The sequence below is a fragment of the Spea bombifrons genome, chromosome 5 (genome assembly GCF_027358695.1).
Source record: "Spea bombifrons isolate aSpeBom1 chromosome 5, aSpeBom1.2.pri, whole genome shotgun sequence".
Classification (NCBI taxonomy): Eukaryota; Metazoa; Chordata; class Amphibia; order Anura; family Pelobatidae; genus Spea; species Spea bombifrons.
The window spans coordinates 96,777,410-96,801,149 of record NC_071091.1 but is presented as its reverse complement, the minus strand read 5'-3'; the positions used below and the strand labels follow the sequence as shown (position 1 = coordinate 96,801,149).

The 23,740-nt window shown below is 37.8% G+C and overlaps 1 protein-coding gene across 2 annotated transcripts in view; it reads right to left on the bottom strand.

Annotated features, from left to right (window-relative positions):
• Nucleotides 1-4,229: 4,229 nt before the first annotated feature.
• Nucleotides 4,230-23,740, bottom strand: part of GRHL2 (grainyhead like transcription factor 2) — a 45,806-nt gene continuing 26,295 nt past the window's right edge. Inside the window, exons 8-16 of one of the 2 annotated variants that reach the window (XM_053467092.1) lie at nucleotides 22,077-22,171; nucleotides 14,894-15,052; nucleotides 12,576-12,663; nucleotides 11,498-11,637; nucleotides 10,860-10,891; nucleotides 10,297-10,388; nucleotides 9,513-9,598; nucleotides 7,908-7,972; nucleotides 4,230-5,066 (exon numbers count right to left, since the gene is read on the bottom strand). In XM_053467092.1, coding sequence (XP_053323067.1) covers nucleotides 4,949-5,066; nucleotides 7,908-7,972; nucleotides 9,513-9,598; nucleotides 10,297-10,388; nucleotides 10,860-10,891; nucleotides 11,498-11,637; nucleotides 12,576-12,663; nucleotides 14,894-15,052; nucleotides 22,077-22,171 — 875 coding nt within the window. In that variant the 3' untranslated portion in view covers nucleotides 4,230-4,948. The remainder of the gene's footprint in view (nucleotides 5,067-7,907; nucleotides 7,973-9,512; nucleotides 9,599-10,296; nucleotides 10,389-10,859; nucleotides 10,892-11,497; nucleotides 11,638-12,575; nucleotides 12,664-14,893; nucleotides 15,053-22,076; nucleotides 22,172-23,740) is intronic. The other variant, XM_053467094.1, reaches the window with a different exon arrangement.

Genomic DNA, 23,740 nt, shown 5'->3' with positions numbered 1-23,740 from the left:
GGAGAAATGGGGAGGGATAATCATGCTGATCCTGAACACAGGAAGACAAAATAGCTGATTTGAATCAATGTATGATAGACACCTATCAAGTTTTTAAAGAAAACTTTAGATTAAAAGTTTGTGTTGCTCACAATTTAAATTAAAGTGAGCAGGTAGCTCAAATAGGGATTCATATAAAAGTATACATATAAAAACATACATTTATATAAAAAGACAATTTCACTCTATACTAAATTACAAGCTGCACAAAAATGTCTGCTTGGATCTCCATCAGTGGGGGGTCATCAGGGTTGGTCTTGGCACCAATTTACCAAGCAGTTGCCTGGGATGCCCAACTCAAGCAGGTGCTGGGTAGTGGCTTATTCTTTATAAAAAGTAAGGTCCTTATTGATGGGAGCCCCTGGTTGTTTTACTAGGGTCAGGTCATGGTGTAAACACATAATAATTGGGTAAAAACACACAAAAAACGTGAACAAATGCAAGGGTCAACAAAGAGTATGCAAGCCTGGGACCATTTGGTCTACGAACAGCCGTGGAAGTCATTCAATTATTCTGTTAATTCCTTTAACTATCTGGTTTAGACTTCATTATCCTGTATCACTCCTTATAAATGCATTCCAAAACATTTTGGTAAACATACAAAGTGCGTTGCTAAACCTGACAATATGGGTGTTGTGATGACTTGGATTAGTTTTGGCAACTACTGATATATGCGTGTTATCACTCATTCTTATCATGTGTCAACCCACCATATATGATGGACTATGACAGTAAATATGGATGGATTTTTGAATTCAAGTCTGTGCTTGCTGGTATTATAGAAGAGGTAAATATTGGCTTTAGCCGCCATTGATCTCATGGATCAATGAATGGTCAGGAGAGACCTAGGCAAGTGATTTATAGGACTGGAGTACATTTCTTTTAAAACAAACATTTCAAACAAAGTGTAACCCAGGGCAGTGCCCCAGCCTCTCCTAAGGGACCTATCTGCCATCTTCCTTATGACACAAGTCATCTGCCGCAAGCGAGGGGAAACGTCATATCTTGGTACTCTTCCTCAGAAGGACGTAAAGGTCTGGACATCATACTACTGAGGCTGTGCCGCCAATCATAGTCCTTTGCGGTGTAAATGGATGGATACACAAAAGATCTTTAAAGAGGCACTCCAGTCATCATGCGCACTTTAATGCATTTAATGGCTGACAGGTCTATTTTAACCCCCATTGTGAGCCCCTTGCAATGGGATTCTGCAGGATCCATATATGTGTATTTGTACCTATACCTATGCTATTATTTTTCACAGGTTTAAGATTGCATATTAGAGTTCTTACAACGCAGGCTGCGTGTCCCGTGTCGCACTATAGCGTCCCTTTAATTTGTGGTTGAATACTTTTTATTCTGCTGAAGGATATATAGTCGTTGTGCGTACTGTTCTGTAATAGCCTAAGGCTGTCTGCCTTAGGCTATTACAGAACAGTACGCACAACGACTATATATCCTGAATAATATATTAATATGTAAACATTTTGCGCAAGCCATGTGTCCGAATGTTTCTTGTAGGAGCCTAAAATCTATTTAGCTTTCCTCTTTCATTACTTTTAATATTCACATTTATGCATTGGTAGGTGAGCCGCATGTATTCCTATTGTATGATTCAATAAACATTTCCAAGGGATTTACAGGACCACCCTAGATTTTCTGTACTTCCTTTGTAAATTGGATGTCTATGCGAATTTTGTGTGCAAAATAAAAATTCGAACGTGCCATATATGTTTGGAAGCTAAGATTCACGAAGATATTATAACCAGATTAATATGGAAGGTTGAAGGTGATAAACGGAAGAACGGATTAAGAAATGTTCTATTATGGTTGCTATGTCCCCAGGATTATAGACATTGCGTTACTAATGGCATTTCACTCCATGGGGTACAATATTTACAGACAGCGTAAAATAAGTCAATAAATCAGCAGTCCCTTGTAATCGTGATGTTCATTGCAGGATTATCCATTTCTGGAGGTCACATAACAGTGCAGGAGGTCACAGTAGTCATCATTTCATCAGATGTTCAGTAATCACATGGCAGAGATGGATTTACTGCTAATATATTTGGGACTGACTGTTTTACGTGAAGAATATTTCCACCACCCCGGGAATTCACGCTACTATCCAGCTCTAATGATAGAAACTAATACCTCTCAATCCTGGCTGGGCAGCGTGCTTACTAAACCTCCCTGGAGGCTTGGCTAAGCATGATGGGAGTTATGGCTTTACATGCTGATCAGTTATCCCATGCATAGCAAAAAGCACATTATACACTATAAGGGGGCCTAAAATGTTTCCAGAACAAGGAGTGATCTCGCTTGTCGTTTAATTTCTTGCCTAAGTAAACTCATTATGAAATGATTTAAGGTTAAAACTGCTCTAATTGCTTTAAAAAGGTGTTTATGCGATGCCAGATAAATTGTCCCAGATGTCCTCACACTCATTCAGAGACATAACGCCTCTTATCCAAGGCCAGATTAAGGTATGGCAAGTCCTTAGCAAGTATTGAATAAGCGAGTATTTATTGGTTACAATATATATATAATTATATATATATATATATATATATATAAAATATAACATCTATAGTTAGTAGTAAGCGTGGTTGTAGGAAAATGAATGTAAGCAGAATTCTAAAACAATTAGACGGGATGAAGAAGGCAGAACAGAGGACTTTCTAAATTAAGCTGAAAGTCTCTCATATAGACCTTGTAAATGACTCAAGCAACCGTCCTTAGAATGTAAATCAGATGCCAAATATTGAACAAATTTCACGAATAACCTGTAATGTCTACCTACACAATCTCTGATTGCTGAGTTTATAGGACAAACACAAAAACTTAACAAGGTCCTTCAGATTTAGACTGTACTGACTAAAGCAGTATATTTTAGCTTAGTAGCACAAATACAATGGCAGGGGTTGAAGACAGCCCGCTATTTATTGGACTTTATGACCTATTGTAACCCATTTGTGTACTTGGGTGGGCATTGTGTGAGCGTCGCTCCTTACTCATGTAACCAATAATTGCATCTCAGAAAACGCTTACCCGTACACCTCTGCAGCAAGCCCCTGTGCTCTTTAACATGCTACGCACAATGCATATGCTCGCTTCCAGAGTTTATTGAATGGCCAAAGTTCACAGATTCAGCAGAGAGCGCTAAAGGCATTACCTGATCCTCAGAGAAAGCTATGTAACATAATGACAGCCTTACAATTCTTTGTGCGATTACTGGAGTGAGGGGCAGGATTTCACTCATGACCAGTGGATGTCGATAAAATGTCAGCCTTGTCTGCTTTCTTCCACCGAGGCTTGTAATGGGCTTCAGAAAAGAAAGAAGAAGAAGAAAAAACATTTCCATCTACCAGGCTTGTCTCTGCTACAACAATACCCATCACATCCAATTTATGTTATCTCGTCACACTCTGCCAAGCCCCTTTCGTCCAGGGGCTGCGAGAGGGATAGAAACGTATAATATGGAGATGCTTGAAACAAGGAGAAGATTTCAGTGAGCTATAGTTTTATCTGGTTATCTTGTGTTTGTGTTCTAGGAATTACAGGGGCAGATGTGTTTGACTCAGGAAACCACAGAATAGGCATTTTGATAATTATTTTATCTTTAGGGACTCTTAAGTAGCCATAAGTTTTCATGACATAATAATAATAATAATAATTATATATAATATATATTTGTTTTATTACAAACTGCATTATATATATATATATATATATATATATAATATATATATATATATATATATAATATATATATATAAAATTGTATGCAGTTTTTGAGAAAACAAATAATATTAGTTCACATCAGATGAATACAAAAACAACCCACAAAAGTAAAGGATGAACAGAAATCCAGTAAATTTTTAAAAATATCTAACAAAATACTTAATGTGAAATCATCTTCCTGGAATATTTGAGATGAAACAATATTGGGAAATAAAGTATAACCTTTACTAACTTACATTACAAAACAAAATAATAATAACAATAAAAAATACACTCCTAGAAGGGGATGTTCTTATGAAAATATGTAGGAATGGTTATTGTGTGAAGATTCTAATATATATATATATAGATATATCTATATCTATATATTTAATCCATTCTAATGATCCTTAAATCATTACCATACAGGCAGTAAACAAAGGGAATAAAGAAAATAATATTGCACATTTTTACAAAACATTTTATACAGGTTTTTAAAAAGTGTTTTTTTTTTTAGATTTCTTACAAAATATTTTAAAAAGCAATTCTTATTTCTTCTGTACATTCAATTTACAAATGCTTGACAAAACGCAAAAAAACGCAACTTACAAAATAATACAATTTTGAAAACCATACTATTGTTGTATGGATTTAAAAATGAATAACAAAAAATCTGCATATTGGATATTCTTTGTAGACTTTCGGTCCACAAGCTTTTATACACTACAGTATAACTGTAGACACAATTTCTGCTCATATATAACCTGCTTATTACCATTTTGTAATAGGTGTATGCAAGCTAACACAACATATACATCCTTGCTAACCGCTGGACATCATGTTGGATCAAATTTTTCTTTGCTGGTAAACAAAATCTGTACAGATTTACAGAAAAAAAAAATTGAATCTCGATCGGAACTTTATCTGCCCAAACAGTGAGTCCCAATTATATCACAAAAGTGGTATAAAATAAATAAGTTCAAATAGTCTCTGGTTAACATTTAGATGAAATAAAGGAGTGCTGTCTTGTGTATTTTATTACAGCAAATGAAGTTCTTCAGCATGGTCTTGGTATCAATGTCTCTGATAAGTGTAGGGACGTTGAGAAGTTGAGAAGTTCTCTTAGTTCCGCATATATATATATATTTTCAGAACTCATCAGGCATGCATTGGGTCCATTACTGTGTTAGATCTCTGTCAGAGTGATCTTGAATCCTTGGTCTGCCATACTTTCCACATTCAGTATGAAAGTGTCCTCGTTGGAGTAGTGCTCAATTATGTTGTCATCCATGTTCACCAAGATGCTAACAGACAAGAAAGGTAGAAAAGTAAGTTACTTTATGAAATGTGCTGTTTATACATTCATAGCACAGCGAGTTCCAACCATGTTTATAGAAGAGAAAAGTATTCCAAACATTAAGCTAAGCTGAACATCAAAATCACATGAACTGAAAGCTTGACATGACAAGTATTATCATACACAAAACGATATGCACGGTTTTCTTTCTCCCTTCTCTCTTTGCCTCTCTTGTCCCTCTCTCTTTTCTTTTGTTTTACTCTTACAAAATGCTTTAATATGCATGGTTTGTTGGTGGGGCCCATATGGGACATTTAGATGGTCTCTTTAAGGGGGGATAAGGGAAGAATCTAATTCACAAATAATAACCTGTGACAGAAGTCCTGCTCAGGCAGTGCTAAGTTCTGGTCTAGATGGACTAGGGATGAGAAAACAAGCCCAGAGGCAGCCCCTCTAACACTGCTTAATGGGTTGTTTAACAAGGGAGATCTTTGCTTGCGCCTACCTAAGGTCATCTGTGATCAAAACTTCTACCCTAGGCTTTTTGGAGGGTCTTGCCTCTAAATTATTGGTCTCTGCATGGTTGAATGAGGTGGATCACTGAAATATGATCTCTTATACCTCTTCATAAGGGGGAATAGGCCCCCACAAACCCTTATTGCCCCAGCCCTGCAATCCGTGAGGACAGCCCCATTTCTGATCTCCCTAACTGGCCCATTTACACTATGCCTAGCTGACACATCACCCATAGCATGCTCTGTATGTCCTTTAAAAGCACGGTCCTGGGATATGATGTCAGCAGTAAAGGGGTAGTAAATCCAGTATAAAAGGTTATTCAAGCAAAGTGGCAAAGTTAATACTGCTTTTCCCAATATCCTGCACCATGGATGAACAGCCAGTATCTGCATCATAGCTGTATGTTACATTTGTTTTGTTATAGCCTTGGTCATATTTCACAGAAGAATTAGAAAGCAGATATGAACCCAAAATTCTTCCTGTCTGCCAATAATCTATTTGTTTTCTCTCTGTGAGCAGTGCTTGAAAAAAGGTCTGAGGAGGTGACCAAAACATTGTATTTCTGGATAAGTAAACAACTGTTCATTTGAAAAGCTGATGCGTTCACCAGCCACTTAATCTGTATGATTCATCATGCAAGGCAGCAGACTGTACGGTTATACTAGAATTCTACAAATATGTTTTGAATTCTCTTGACTATTTTAGTACCGGGGGAGTCTACTGCATTACATAGTAATGCTTTGCATAGAAACGTTGAGTGCTAGTGCTGAAAAAGTCAGAACCTTTTTTTGCTTGCAACAAGACAATTGTGTTCCACCATTAAGGGAATCTCAAACATGATGTATATCACGGTACAGTACAGTCCCATAGAACACTTACAACCCATTGTCTCCTAAATAATGACTGTTAGGGGCCGTGTACCCTGTACCCTACATAGGTAGACACTGAAAGGAGGGCATATGTTAACAACAAGGGTCTTTTACTGACGTGACATGGGGGCCGCTATAGATGGATAGCCCCACTGATATACGCGGTAATATCGACATTAAATTCCTTATCAGATGAGATGCCACGACGGCAGCTAACACGTTGGTTTATAGCTGTTTTGCCACCATGGCCAATGTACCCCAGAGAGGACTGAAAGATCACATGTGGCTTTTTATGGTGTGTGATTGTTGCCGTATCGAGGTATTTCACCTTAAAGAGATACATCAGCAGTTGAATTTCCTTGGCTTCGACAAACATTTCACAAAGGCTGTATTCTTCCAGTTTTATTTGAGGCGTATAATTACACAAAGTGATTGTGTGTAGGTGGGTTGTGTCAAGTGAACAGATAGATCAAGGCCTGTCTGCTTAGCAAGAAATCTTAATGTATATACATAAGAAACTAACATTTCAAATACACAGCATGTTAAATTCTAATGTTCCGTCCCTCCTTCTGTCTGATTGTAACCTTACAAATATCAGTAAATCATTGTGTGTTCATCTTATGGTCAAATTGTAAGTCATCAATATTAAGGGTATTGTTATTTTTTTTCTCTCCTCTTATAGTAATAGCACTACACAATCTGCTGGCGCTCAATAAATAAACATAATGCAGGTAAATATGCTTTACAGGAAACACAAGAATAAAAGTACAAATCTGCTACATTCTAGACGTATGCATTCGGATTCGTAAAAGGTTTAATTTTCACAAAACTTTCCTGATTTGTTAATTCGTGCAAATGTCTGTAAACGAGGAGGGACCCTAAACGAAATAAACAAAGCAGAGAGCTTTGAATTTTTGTTTGTATTTTGTTGTTTTTTCCACTCATGACTGTTACTCACACTCTCCCTATCTTCTCCCCCAACCACTTTTATGTCCCCATCTTCCATTACATAGCTAGGCTTATTGTCTTGCCTCTCCTTGCTATCTGCTCCATTATCCAGGCCTCCTGGAGTGATTCTGCAAAAGGATGGAGCCTTAACACACACCCTCCCCCCGATCGGTGGAATGGGGGAGAGGCTGTTTTTGTGGAGAGCGTTTCTGCACCTCTCTTTCTCCACTAATCCGTCAGCCTCTTCCCAATTCCTTCAATCAAAGGAGTGTGTGTGTGTGTGTGTGTGTGTGTGTGTGTGTGTGTGTGTGTGTGTGTGTGTGTGTGCGTGCGCGCTCCGTCCTTTTGCAGAAGCGCTCTGGGAGACCAGGTCAACAGAACGGATAGCCAAGAGAAGCGGACCAAGAAAGGAAGAATACAGAAAAAAGAAAAACAAGACAATGCAAGATACTGGCTTGACTCTGATTGTATTAACGGAGATGCCTTCATATTTGCGCAGTAATATATTTACTTACCCCTTTTTGCTTTTCTTATATATTTTGGCAATCTTTTCGACTGGGATACCATATTTCTCTGATATCTGGAATACATGTTGAACAGCAGGGTTGAGATTTTACACTTTAGCATTTTATGTATCAGTATAAAACAATGGAAACTGGATATTGCGATCTACCTACAGCACATCACTTGTTTTAAGGCAGGGTGGACTAGATGCTTTACTATGGACAGAACTTTACCAAGACTTTAAACCTATTTCCGGCTATTTCTATTCACAATTGTGACTTTTAGGGTCATACACTCATACTCAAACATTCTGTATTCCTAGAAAAGGAAGACATTGAAGGGGACAGAAGAATCAGCCGTATTGGCAACTATCAAAACATTAGATGCTAATTATTGGCACAGGAAGTTGAGGCCAAGTCATCAATGAAATAACTTATACTGGAAGGTTCCAATCAATAAATTAAAGAGCGTATCCACTGAAAAACCTTTTAATCCCTGAAAGGAGTTCCATGTAATTTCTGTTCAGTAGAACGCAACAAACTACTCCTTCAATACTATAGTTACTTTTCTGAAAGGAAGTGTCGAAAATCCATTGCAATCACATCTCAGATACGCTGCTGTCACTCAAACACAGAGCAGAAATCCCTTTAATCGCATTTGTGTTATCCTTTTGACTATGCACATACAGTGCTGTGGAAAGGTTCCCAATTTCCTCTACTTTTGCTTATTTGTTACATTTCAATGCTTCCAAACATCAACCTGTCAGCTTGTCACCCACTGTTATTACTTTGGCCCGTTTAACCCCCTCCTGTCATAGCGTGTGAGTGGGGAGGTGAGGCATACAATGAGGCACAATGCCCAATATCACGTACTTTGCACAGAATTAAATAACCCCGACTGTGTTTCTCAGGCGCCATGCAATAAAAACATTAGTCGATATTGTGATTAAAAGAACAATGTGGGGTGTAAGCTTACACATTTGTGTGTTTAACTGCGGTTTTCTAAGGTCAAGCATATCGTATTTCTAACTTTTTCCGTATTTGACTGTTTATTGAATGACTTAGTGTGCTCTCCCACTCATTCTCAAGTATTCTTCAAGAAGCGATACATGCATTTTTAACCTAAATCACTCAAACAAAAACAAACGTGGTTTAAATCGGTTCTTTTACATAGTGCTGCCCTCTACCTGTAACATGGCAAAATCATGATTAAATCAAGAATACAAATACTAGAATTAAAGACTAGTTTCATTGGAGTTAAAGTACCTGGGGGTAGTAATGCATGAGCGGACTTCGATAAAATCATACTGAGTTAACTATACATTATATAAGTCTGGCTGGGGTTGACCCTTTATAATGTATAGAACAGTCAAGAAGCTGATCACAACTCTCCTGTCCTCTCTCCCGTCAGTGAATAGACTCCCAAAAGATTTCTCCCGCAAGAAGAGTTGAACCAACCTTGCATTTTAAATGCGATGAAGATGAGATTTTTCATCTTACTGCATCTCAAATAAAACTCACCAGCACGTGGATTAATTCCCCTAAACATATACCATACGTATATGCCATACGTGTCCATTGTACTGCTAAATATCGGGGGGGAAAAAAGCTACTTACAGCTTCCAACAGTCCTTTCACTGTAGGATACTTTAACATCAAGGCATCAAAGACTTCATCCGTCTCTTTCCTCACATAGAGAAGAACTGAAACATATTAATAAGAATTTAAAAAAAGATATTCCACCAAAAGTGAGTTACTTTCATAAGAAAAAAAAGATTTCGGCCATCTTAACCTAATGTATCGGTTTGTCTTAGGCTGTCAATTCTAGTTTTGTGGTACCCTTGTACTGTATATGTACTGTAGAAAGCTCTCAGTAACTTTTTTGAAGCTATATTATTAATAATACTTCAAATGATTCATTATAAATAAATCCTACTGTTTGTTTCACTTGGGTGTAGATAGTTGAAAGTTCTATACACAATTATATGGCGCAGTCGCTTGTTATTCAAATATGAAAAGGCCAGTAGGGGGAATGGACACATTTTTCACACAACTACATACATTGCCGAGCTATAGCGTGTGCATTTGGTTTGTCAGTCACTGTAATTGAGAGATTTAGTTTAAAAGTCCCTTCCATGATAGCTGCGACTGGTGGCAGTCCGTGGCACATGTTGGTGGCAGAATTAGCACATCAATGTGTATCCTTTTTCTAGGTCGGTTACAGCCAATCAGCTTTCACCAAAGAGACACAGTAACAGAAGGGAGGAAAATGTAATGCGCAATAATACTAATCATTCAGATCCTGAGAACAGGTTAACACGTTAATATGGCTGCTCCGTCTGAATGTTAACCTGTAAAACATGGGAATATAATAGACTCAGTTAAAATGTGAGTACCGTACCTTTCTTCTGGCCTTCTTTGGTTTGCTTTGGTGGCGTTGGACCATATTCATCATCCAAAGGACGAAGCATCCTTTTCACCAAAACGCTGCTTCTGAAAATAAAGATTACATGAATTAAAGAAACACAACAGAACAAAAATATAGATTATTGGCAAATTAAAACTATTACATTGCATATTATAAGGGGGTATGGATCAATGAAGGTAGTATGTACAATCATTGCAGTATTGGTTTAGATTATTCGATCTTCATCAATCAATCAGCATCACTATACTCTAAATAACAGTAAACACGGAATTACATGGAATTCAAGAAAAATGTATAGAAGTCTATTAACACCCTTAAATCCTGAGCTGTTGTTGCCATAATTTACACATAATATATATATACATACATACATACACACACATACAGTTATATGTACACACACACACACTGAAATGATTTGATGGGGTAAAGGGGGTAAAAGAGAAAACTATGGCACGGCTAAATGCTTAGTGTGAATTGTAATGGCAGCAATCGATTAAAAGATTTCCAAGCGATAATTATTTTATTGACCTCACCCTTCTATTTCATCATCTGTATTGTAGTAAACCTGTGGGAACATAGAACATAAAACAAGTATTAACAAATAAGCTTCTTATTGAAGAAAAAAACCCAGATGATTTAGTAATGTCATTATTACAGCATTGATCTAGTAGCTCGATATAAAGTTGATAAATATTGATAAAGTAGCACAAAAATAATTACTCTGATGGTTAAATTAAATAAGCGATTGATATAATTATCTATAATTTGAAATTACGTTAAAGAAAGGTAAGATTAAAAGCAGCGTAAACTATAACAACGTATTTCAGATAATGACATCATCTCTAGCATAATCCAGATGAATCTGATAGGCAGTAAATTACTTGGGACCTAATATTGTGCAGATTGGGTATGTAGTAAATGGATACTATTAATGAGTCGGGTTAATAAGAAGGTATCTCAGAGATCTGTGCTGTGGTTCAATTTGAATATTTAAATGTTTTTATAAGTAAGTATTTTTTTGCAGATAACACAAAGGTAAATACTCCCGGGAATTAGACAAATGCCAAATAAATTGGGTAAGCTAGAAGAATTGTACATACTTTTATTCATACCGGAAATGATTGTTAAATACAGACATGTGTTTGCACGGCGTGGAAAGATGTGATAATACCTGGCCGGTCCTTTGGAGATTTCCAAAGTGAACATCAGGGATAAAGAGGACGGGTTGAGAGTCCAAGTCAGCCATTGTCTTGAAGAAGGTGACGTCACTTTTCTTCTGTAGAGATGCAGCTGATAACTTCCCGTCAGTTGCTAGATTTCCAAAATATAGTTGCTTAAAAATGGGGCATTTTGTTGAAGCAAAACATGATCATAAAGAGGTGTATTTACGAACCCCAACCCAATTAGCAAACTTACCTGTAGAAGTGAAGATTGCTGTTAATATTATAAGTAATCTTTTCTAAGCAAAAAAACTAATTTTATGGATTCCTTTATGAATCAGATTTTAACATCTAGGCCAAAACACATTTTTACGAGCCATGTTACCACACCCTGGGAGAACAGGACCCCTACATATTAAGATTTGCCAGTAGGCTACCAGCTGTCTTGTGTTTCTCTATTATTTACAGTCAAGATATACCTTTATTTTTGTTACTAATTAAAAACTGGAAACTATTCATCATAAAGAGGTGAAAAAGCCCCCTTCTTGAAATAAATGGGACGGACTTTTTATTAAAACTATTAATCCAATGTAGTTGTCAACATCGTATGAAACTCCCTTTACCTGAATGACATGAGAACATATTACCTCCGAGACTTAAAACCGCCTAACACATAATCAGGGCTGAACTATGTGACCAGCTGGAAGGGAGACCAGTTTAGAGACCCCCATGGGATCTGTACAGATTCTCTGTACATCGTGAGATCCCTCCTGCGGTGTCTTGATGAAAATTATCAGGCTGTTTCACTGGAACACAGCGTTCGCCGACATTGCCGAAAGTTCAATTAAATCCATCTCAATGTCACAGCGAGAAGGTTCTTACACTGTTAGCAACGCTGGCTGCTGTTAATTCAGGGGCTACCAGACCCCCATTAGACAGCCTCGTCCCTGCTATAGCTGGCACCTGCCATGCTGGCCATTTATTATACAATGGCAGCGACCATGCAGCCCTCTCATTACTCACGGCGTCTTATTGCTCTAGGCAAGCATCTCAAGGCTCACCCTGCGCATAGAAATGAATGATACTTACAGTTATTGCCCTGGGCTGGTGCAGCCTGCCCTTTCCCTTTCTTTCGATTTTGTTTTCTTTCTTCGTCACGGATTTTTCTTTCCGCTCCCTAAAAAAAAAATGGAAAAAAAATACTATATATATAAAAAAAATCCTATTTATTATCTGTGTATATTAGCGAATAACAAAGCAACCTTAAGAACTGGTTTGATGTTAAGCCTGTCAGGAACCCGATGGAGGGACACAGATCTCGTGGACATTTCCTGCTGAGTGAATGAACGCTAAACATAGGTTGGGGGAATGAGCAGCATTGGGGGACTCCAAAATGGTCAGACACATAGTTAATAAGGACTTATTTAAGATCAACACACCGGTGGTAAAATTACGAACCATTGACGGTAGTGTGTAGTCTCTGGGCAATCGGTTTTTAGCATTTTTAATATGAAGTAGTCACATATTAATTCTAGGTTAAGGATGCCCACTTAAAAATATTAACGGATGTGAACAGCAAATTAATCATCATGTTATATTATTGAAATAATAGCTTGTATGCTTTAATAGCCTAGCTTTACCAATGAAGTTGGGAGGATATTAATTATTTAGATGGCTTATTCCCTGTATTTGGCACTAGGGGGCCCCTCTTATGTTGCTTGAAATACTACATGAGCCGCACTCTTAAAAGATCTGATGCGTTTCACGGAAGATGGAAATAACCTATTAAGGTTTATTTGGATTTCTTTTAAGACTCCGTTGGGAAGCTATAATAACAAGGAATACAATTATAAAACGGCCTATACATAAGACAGACGCTGCACTTCATCGCATCGCACAGTTAGATAGGCGAGCTAACTTAGTAATTGTGATTCTACTAGTAGATTGTAATGCTTTCTAAAATAAAATGTAAAAAAAAAACTTCAAAATCCTTTAAAATGGCGAACAGATTTCACAATCTTAATTGTGGAATTAAACTTTTGCTTCTGTTTCAAAAGATGAATTTGTTCTTTTATTAGAATCAAACAGATTGAAAATTACATAAAAAAATCTGTTGCTGATCATTTGATGTAATGTTTCCTTGGAAACGCACTCTGCTCTGAATAATGTTATACATGCTTTAATTAAACAAAAAAACCACCCCTACCGCCCCAATATTATTAGTAACATACACATTTAACAAGAACCGACAAGAGAAACTAAAATCCATAACCACAGGGGGAAAAAAGGCTCTTGGTGTATGCATTTACGTGAGTGGCGTGATTTATGTATTTATGTATGCATTTATGTGAATGACGGATAGATCCGTCAGGCCACTGGTTGCAGTTGATTGGCTGAGATGTGCTGACATCAGATCTATAATCCTGACATTTGTAGTGTAGAAATACATATAAAAAAATTGTATTTTAAGCAGGAATGAATATAGAGGGTTATGTATAAAAAAAGAGGGCAATTCTGGTGCATAGTCTTTTTCCTATAAGAGGTAACAGCCCAGTAGGCCGGAGCACCACATTGGTTGCAAACTACTTTCTAAAGTTCCCAAAATGAATACTTTTTCTGGTTTATATGAAGATGTGAGCAACATAAGACCTAATAAAATCGATTCTAGTGAGATAGAGAGCCATGTGTGTCATTTTCACACATATTTGTACAATTTGAAAAGTGGTCTTATCACCATAGCAACCAACAGAATCCTCTTTTGGATTGAACTATTCCACTGGTAACGATGATGATAAGACCACCTTTTGTACATAGTACCAAAAGGGTTGCTAAATATTATTAAAGCTGTTAGGACTACATTTTAATAGTCACATTATTGTATTTTCTAAACACAGGTGTAAACTATGATTTGCATTTATTTAGCAGAATTAATAGGTCAAGAAATACTACACAATAAGGACATGTAGGTGAAGAGAACTGGAAAGGCAATAGTCTCTTGTTAATAATGGTGTACCTTCTGCCCAGGAGGGAGAGAGACAGAAAATGTATGAAATATTATATATGAAAGAACAAAAGCCAGGTGGTCAGGGGAAAGAGCCACAGAAAACAGAGAGATGTGACAGCAATGGTATCAAAGAGTCACCAGACAAAAGAGACGCGTCCTGGAGACACCGAGGATTATGGGAAAATAGTAACACAATGTCTTCCTCAAGTCATCCTGACCTTAATATCAAGTGTAGGTTTAAAGTTATGGGGATGTGTATCCAAATCCCAAACCCGTGATAATTAAACGGAATTTTCCGCCTCCTCGTAGGTTTAAAATAGAGATTCCAGTTTTGGCTTACGAGAATTTTCCGTCAAGAGTAACCATTCACTTTAAGGAATAAACGATTATATTGAGAAGTTACCTTATCACAGAACACTTTGATCTGGCAGTATGCCCGGTGGATTGGTTTGTTGCTGCGATTATTATAGCTGTAGGTGTCTATTTGAATCATGAGAGGAAGTCCTTTGACCCCTTTCTGCGAGGAAAAATCTGTACTCAGACAATTCACAGTGATGAAAATCTGTGGAAAGAAAGTTTATAAAAGATTAACTTTTTCCATCACATATTTCACTCACAGCTATATAAAACCATAAGGTGGAAATTATATGGTTTTATTAACTAGTTCATGTATGAATGGCGAGAACATCTCCTGTGCACAGCCCTCTTCAGATCACCCCACGGATGTTCAATTGGATTCAGGGCTGGGCTCTGGCTGGGCCATTCCAAAACGTTAATCTTCTTCTGGTGAAGCCATGCTTTTGTGGATTTGGATGTGTGGTTTGGCTTGTTGTCAAGCTAAAAAGTGAACTTCCTCTTCCTAACGGACCCCTAAAGGTTTTGTGCCAAAATTGCCTGGTATTTGGAACTTAATCCTTGACTTCTATTTAACATGCGTTTGAATGTGATTGGTTAATTCTGAACACAGCCACAGCCCCAGTTATAAGAGGGCATGCAACCAGGTTATTGTGAGTTGTTTTTTTTTTCCCCCTCAAAGATTTCAGCTTGTTTTGCAATTGAATTGTCTACATTATAGGTCACATTAAAGGGGGGAAAAGTTCTGACACGATTTATCTCATTCTTTAACATCACAAGAACCTGGCATCTTAACCCCTTAACGACAAAGCCCGTACATGTACGGGGTTGCAGTGCAACGTGATAACGACAATGCCCGTACATGTACTGGCTGCCGTTAAATATCTGCATCGTCGCAATCGCTGCGTTTTCGCAAATGAGGCTGACCGTGGATTTGGGGAGGAAAGCCCTCCCCGGAAGAGAAATGGCCGCCGACGCACCGATCATCAAAGATCACGGTGGCGCCCGGCTAAAACAGCTTAGGAAGCGAACGGGATCCCTTTCTAAGCATAAACTGTGTTGCTGACATGCCTTGATATCGCGGCACGTAGCAACACAGCCCCCTACCCCGATAGCCTTGTGATTGCTCCGAAGAGCAACCACAAGTGCCATCATGTAAATGACATTGCCGTCATTCACACGATGGCATTAACAATGAAAAACTGAATGAGTTCACAGAGGGTCTATCCAGACCCTCTTGAGAACTCTCCAGCTCCTCCTGCAGGTTGAATGCAGGTACTGTATGATTTGATGGGGTAAACTGAATTGGCCGGGTTCAAAGATGTCCCAAATATGGGACATGGGGCAGGAGGATCAGATGTCTAAATGGCAAAAAAAATACACACCTCACAAAAGGTGGCCTTTAACCTCCCAAATAACCCAACAAACCCATGCATGTGGGGTATCACTGCGCTCAGGAGATGTTGCTGAACACATATTGGGGTGTTGTTTGGCAGTAACATATACCAGGAGCTGTAAATTTATACCTGGAGTACAACGTGTGTGAAAAAAATAAAAAATATTTTTACTACCATAAAGTTTGACAAAGGCTGATGGTAGAACTAGTGCATGGAAATGGTTAAAATACCAGCATTTGAAATACCTTGGGGTGTCTAGTTTTTTAAAATATATGGTCTGATGGGGTAAATTTCATTGGCCGGCTTCAAAGAAATAGCACATGGGGCAGAATGACCAGCTTTGGGGAAAAAATGGTTTTAAAATAGCAAAATGCTACTGGTACTTATTGCCCCATAACGTGCAGAAAAAAGCAAAAACACATAAAAACATTGTGTATTTCTAAACTCAGGACAAATAGTAGAATCTATTTAGCAGGTTTTTTTGTTGGTTTTTGCAGATGAGTAAAAGTATTTTGTTTAAAAAGTGAGAAAAAGTCACCATATTTTATCATTTTTTTAAACAGTAAATTAGATGATATGATAAAAATAATGGTATCTAAAGAAAGCCCTGTTTGTCCTGAAAAAAACAAATATATAATATGTGTGGGAGCACGAAATGAGAAAGAAGAAAATCACAGCTAAACAGCAACACTGAAATATTTTAAAAGAGCCATTGTCCCACAATATACTACGAGTAAGAAACAGTATTGTCCTTAAGGGGTTAACAGGCATGTGTAGACTTTTTATATCCACTGTATTAGTAGTACTATATACAGTACAAAGTAATACAGCAGACACAGATGCACACTCCTCAGTCCTCACTCACCAGTTACTCAGTATGTGTGAGTGAGTTGCCAGTTCCCATTCTCAAGAGATAAACATGAGTATGCGAATAGGGGGGGCATATGTGACATCATCCCTCACCATGCAGCCTCGCAGAAGCTCACAAGTATCACACACACAGCCTTTCACCTGCTGCTTCTTTTTTCCAAATACCGGTAGTTTAAATATCACTGTTTTGTCCTGGAATAAACCATCTACCCTTCAACAACCCATACTTAATTTATATTGGGTTGTAAATTATGTGCCATTAAAAGGATAGATCATATGTGCCCGGAATAGTGTTCTATGATTGTGTTGCCTACCTGGGTTTTTTCCCGGGGTTCATATGATTTCCACACCTGCTCTGGCTGGGGTTAGGTCACATCATAAGGGTATTGGAGAGAGCGGTTAGGCAAAAGATGAACATGTACCCAGTATCCTTCCAGCGCATATCACCAAAACTATAAAAACCCACTGGAAACAAAAGACTCAGGAGCAGCGGTGGAAAGTGTACCAACTAGGAATCAACTGCAGGTGACCATCCAAATAAAAGAAAGGGCTCATACGAGTGCCAGCAGAAAGTAAAGACACTTCATACTACATATATTATTCCTTTTCTGATGTATCCATGTTAGAGAAACAGAAGCACATTTACACCCCATTTTTACAGCAGCTACCACTTTATGCTTCATGGTGTGGCACAAACAACGTATCCTATGTTGTATCTTTGTAAGTAAACTTGAACCTTTGAGTTAATGAAGACAGAATAAACCTCAAACTCCGACGATGCTTTTTCGGAGACAGATTAAAGCAGCTTCTTCTATTTAAACGTAACGAGTGCAGTTTTATGAACACTCTAAAGGGACAATCAGGCTATTATGTCTTTTTTATAACAACGCAACAGCCTCTTACAGATGTTTACATTTCTTTATAGCATCTTTTAAGCTGTGCCACACCCTGGTAACGATACCTAAAGTATTCGGACACTATGGTTACAGGTCAAACAGCCACATTCCATTAAATGCTTGCGTTTTAAGCACCGCACGCACCGTACACGCCTATAGCGGGAAGTTTTACCTATAAACGCTTACCAACACGGTAATGAACCCGTGAAAACACGCGCACACGTCTGCGCTTTTGGCTCAATCTCAGTTATGCATGATGGGAATTGTAGTAGAACAATTATTCTATATATGGTGCACAGCTCCTGTTGGTAATGTTATACATCAGAATTGTTGTTGCTGGATGGTGTGCGTTTGTCTATAATAATTAGATATTCTACAAAAAAATAAAATATTAAATTTGAATTCCATCATGTTCAGCTCCTGTTCTCTCCTTGGGTGTGCAAACAAGACAAACTCTTTCAAACCATCTTGTTAAAGGCTCAATTATGAAACGATGCCTTCCCTGAGAAAATATTAAGGACAACGTTTTACATTCATAAAGATTTTTCTGCATTCATAGGATATGATATGATTTATTTAGTTACATAAAGTCTTTTGGTCAGCAGAGTGAATTAAACAAAATACTTAAAAAATACAAATTAATTTTAAGCTTGGTAGTGTCCATATTTTGTCAATTTTGACCAGCTTTTTCACATCTTCTAATAAAAACAACATTTTCTTATCCAGACATACATTCAAAGTGTAGGCATTTAACATATGGCTTGATAGAGTATTGGAGAGTACTAAATGTAATCATTTGCAAGATAACTTGGACTTTAGTGTTAAGAATTGCTGGCAGCCAGTTTTGGGTCTTTCATGGATTCTTATCTAGGCAGGGAAGCTACATTTCTCATTCCCTATTTAACCAGGTAATCAGCCACTAACCAGGGTCCCCATATACTAAATATAGACATACCTGAGAACTTTATAAATGATCTGACTCAAGGACTGAAAAATTGTTTCCTCCTCCTTGGGGATTTGATCGTTATTATATAAGGGAGTTTAAATTATTACCTCGAGATGTCAAGCTGGTGTAGCTTTTGCATAAAAACGTGTATGCATGCCTTTTCCAAATTACATTTACGAGCCCCCTGCTGGCAACCAATAGAATCCATGAAAGACTTAATAGAGTCACTCGTACAGACTTTTAAAATCCTGGTGCCACAACTTAGCTGGGGGAGACCACTGGTCTCACCGCTCCAAGAGTTAAAAGGTCTGTACGAACGACCAATAGATTCACTCGTACGGACCTTTAACTCTTGGAGCGGGGAGACCATGGTCTCACCAGGCCAAGTTCCGCCTTCCGCCCGAGTTCTTATTGCCCTTTAACTCCTGACGGGGGTTAACGGGAGTGGAAATCCGTAGGTTTGCTGTCAGGAGTTAAAGGGCCATAAGAACAACTTTATTGGTCACCAGCAGTGGCCTCCTCAAGCATCAACCAATTGGTTGATGCCATTGGAGGCCCCTGCAGCCGACCAATAGAGTCACTTGCACAGGCCTTTAACTCCTGACGGTGAACCTATGGATTTCCGCTCTCATTAACCCCTGCGATGCTGCATAGATAAGGTAGGCTAGATGGGGAAGGGACCAGGGAGATTAATAAACAAAGACGAACATGAAGATTTTGCCGCCGCCATATCTGTATGTTCGGTATTCTGGCTGAACAACAAAAATGCAGCGCTGTGGGGGATTTGGATCTTAGTCTCATAGTCAAACCTCTATTTGAGGTCTGATTTTAGGACTGCCTTGATTATAAGACAAGGGGTATTTTTCACTTGTCTTATAATTGAGCAAATACGGTGTATATATATATATATATATATATATATATATATATTATATATATATATATTATATATATATATATATACACACACACACACACACACACACACATACATACATGTGATATGCTTATGTATGTGCTGCAAAGCTCATTCCATTATTTCTTCTTCTCCTTATTTACTTGTGTTGTTGATTTAGAAAGGTCATACTTCAAGGAGTTTCTAAAAGTCGTAATAGTTAATCTGTAAAGTAGACCGTTTTATATCCTGGTTTCGTAAAACTAAAAGTATCAGATTGCCACTCTAAACAACACATACACCATGAAATTAAAAAGTATAATAACAACTTGCGCTGCTGTAATGAGTAAACATTGGCCTTTGTATTTACACAATAAAAAAAGCTGCGTAACTTCAACATTGGGTGGAGCATGAAGCAACAGAGTGTAAACATATTTCTCTGTTCTCCAATAAAGCTGAGTTTTTCAAGATTTAGTTTATGTATATATGGTGCTCTAGTTATACATGATATATAATAAGGCAAAATATCATGTAATTATTTGATTTACAGGATTATTTCTGGGAAGGTTTTGCACATTCGGTGGTAATAAGAATGATGTCTAATACAAAACGTAAAGTAAAGTAAACGTGACGTAAAGGTTTTTTTAAAAGTTGCTAACTTTTACCAATTGAAGTTAATGTCAAGGTCTAGTTTTGCAGTATTGGTACTAGAAATAGTTGTCCATCAATAGCAAAACTTATACCTACATATATCATTAAGTATTATTCATATAAAGTCTGAGAAGTGATCTTGATAATATTTCAACCAATGGAATGGATCAATCTGCAGAAATACTCAATTGGTCGCCATAAAACGTGTAATTCTCAAACTTTGCACCAGAATCCATGTTTATGCAACACACTTCGGTGATGCAACTTGGCAGGCAATTTTTATAAATATTACTAAAAACAAGCACTCCCATTACTGGTGTCTTTCCAAACCACTAAAATGTCTACTAGCAAAACAAAAGCAAGTGCTCCCCACTTATGCTTTTGGAGCTTTGCCTGTTGCGGTTTACAGAATAGTTTATCTTTTGTCGGGAATTCTCCAACTCAGACTTCTTACAGGTCCTTATCAAAAGGTTATGTTGGGTTTTAACAAAAAAAAAAGGAGGAGGTAGATTTATTTCTACCAATTTCACTGATTCCTATGAAAGATGAACTGCAGAATTCACATTTCTCTGTCACTGGTTCTTTCCCAGCCGGTGTGTGAAGGAAATTAAAGAAGTTAAGTTATTTTGGCAGAACTTGTGTGTTAGTTAGTATGAGTAAGTGTGTGTAATTTGCGAACTATGTATGTTGGAAGGAGGGCAAGGGGCAAAGAAGGCACAGACAAGTTGCTTGGGGGGCAATGATGGCACAGACCCTGGATGGACTTAAATGAGCTTAGAAAGCAATCAATGCACAGTGTTGCTGCAATACCTCTATATTGTAGTTTCCAGCAACACCAAGTTGCGTAGGCCCCACATGATCAGACTGGTCACATTTACCATATTCAATACAAAATACGCTTAGGAAGCAATCAACAATCAAGGTATTCACCATCACAAAAAAAGTCAGGGGCCCTGTGTGATGCTGCTTCTTACAAGATGGCGTGCCCAGTACAAGGCAAAAGAGTTCCCATTGGGTCCATGCAGAGCTCACAAAATATTTAAGAAAACATTTTTAATCTGGTACTAGTAATACAACTAGTAACATTAAACTAATAGGAGTGTAACTCATGTTACTATCACTTTAAGCTTCCCCACAGCATAACTTTCACCGGCCGGTATTATATATCTGGAGCGGCCCACCCATAGATTTTATGGGCCGTTGCATGATGAAATTGATAACACCGTACATACTATAAAGGAGGCATCAGCAGTACGGCAGGTTTGAACCAGTTACAAGTCGGATTCTGATTCAAGATCTAATGCAGATGAGAAACACAGGGAAAGTTCACTCAGCACCAAAGCACGGTAATTTATCCTGGAGTTCACAATCTGGATTTATACAGTTCTTTTTTTTCTCTCTTTTTTTTTCCCAATTCTGCATGCAATATTTAGTATGCAAAGTACTGCCTTCTTTCACACATACGGCTGAATTAAAAATATATTATTCAAGGGTATACCCTGGTACGTACATAGATGTGTTATATACCCCGGTTTCTTGACACAATCAATTTTAGGCACTTTAGAAAAGACAATTACCTTGGCTTCTTCATTGACATCCCAGGTAAATGATACGGCATTATATGCAATTTCTTCAATATTGCCAATGGTGTTGAAGCTTTCTTTATAATCTGCTGTAATTGAAAAATATGCACTTTAATGACATATTACAGCGTTTAAAGAATCTTTTACATTGTATCGTGAGGTCTTATCATTGCCATTCACAAATGTTTCAAACAAGTAGTAGATTTAAGAAATCAATTGCAGTCAATACTGCGATGCAACAAGCTGGCCCAATGAATTGGTGGGATTGAAGCAAGACCAGTCAATAAAAACGTCTGGAATTATTATCGCTGTCAAAGTAATAAGGTTCCACATTAAAATGTAGCTTTTTATTGTGCGCGTATAATTCTAGGAGCTCTTTCTTTCTGTATGTAGCGTGACATAAAATTATGGAGTCTGTTCAACCACGTGGCTGCAGAGATCGTATTGTAACCTCCGGAGCAAGGGTCAACCGCAAATTCTGTCTCAGAGCATTTAAATGTCAATATCGTGTGTGACCCCCGCATTGTAAAGAATCGAGGAATCTGTTAGTACTACATAAACAAAAGATAACGTATTGGGTATCTTTACCTGAGTATTGACAAAGTATTAAAAAATTGTATCTGGTGTTTGGGAAACGGTAAGATGTGCATTGAGCGTTTAGATAAAGTAACTCATTTACTCAAAACTATTGAGTGATTGTGGGACAAACATAACAGACATGGGCACCATGCACACATTATACTTCAGGAAAGACACCGATGGTTTAACTAGTTTGACTGGTTTTTACTTTTGCTGCCAAAACAGTATTACAAATCAGGTTTAATGAGATTACCTTAATGCCATTTGTATTATTACATAAACATTCCTACTGAGCGAATTAGCCTTGCGAATCTATAGTACAGCTAGAATGACTCTAACACCCTTTCGTATTGTGTTTGCCTCAGCTTCATTCAGATATTAGGGATTAAAGAGAAGTAAATTTAAAGGTAGGCCACACATTAAAGGTGGAATGTTACATCCGTATGACAGCACAAGGCAGCGACAGCACCAGGGATGTAAAAAGCTGATTGTCCAAGGACTTCACAACTGCTAGAAGCGCATAATGACTGAAGGTAACATCTCCAGGAGCCTCCAGTTTCATCTTATGACCGACAGTCACCCAGGTGGCTGCTTTAAAAGTCCGTTCAACAGAAGCTCATCATCCTTGATGTTCCCATAGCTCTGGGGGTGAGAGATCTCAAACCAATTCAGTGTAGTAAGCGTGCATGTTCATACATTATCAAAACTGTGGCTGTAATCCTGGTCAAGGTAGTTTTAGGGGCAAAGTTAATAAATAGTTAATTTGGCCTTTTAAATCCGACCTGTGGTGTCATGGCCAAATATAAAACTTAATATCTTTATCAATAAAGTCCCTTTTCCAAGTCTGTCTTTGAGACAGAAGGATGGCAACACAGTCTTTTGGTTTAGGGTAACTTCATTGGATACCTTGGACCTGAAATAAGGCTAGGTGTGTAATAACCACTTTACCTTCTATAAAAAGTCATGTACACCCAGAACCTGCAAGTCTACAATTCTGCTGGGCACCAAAAATCAAAGCCGTAATTTTTTTTGTCTTTTTTAGGCCAAGCTGTTAGTTGTAGTCCATCGATATAGGGAAC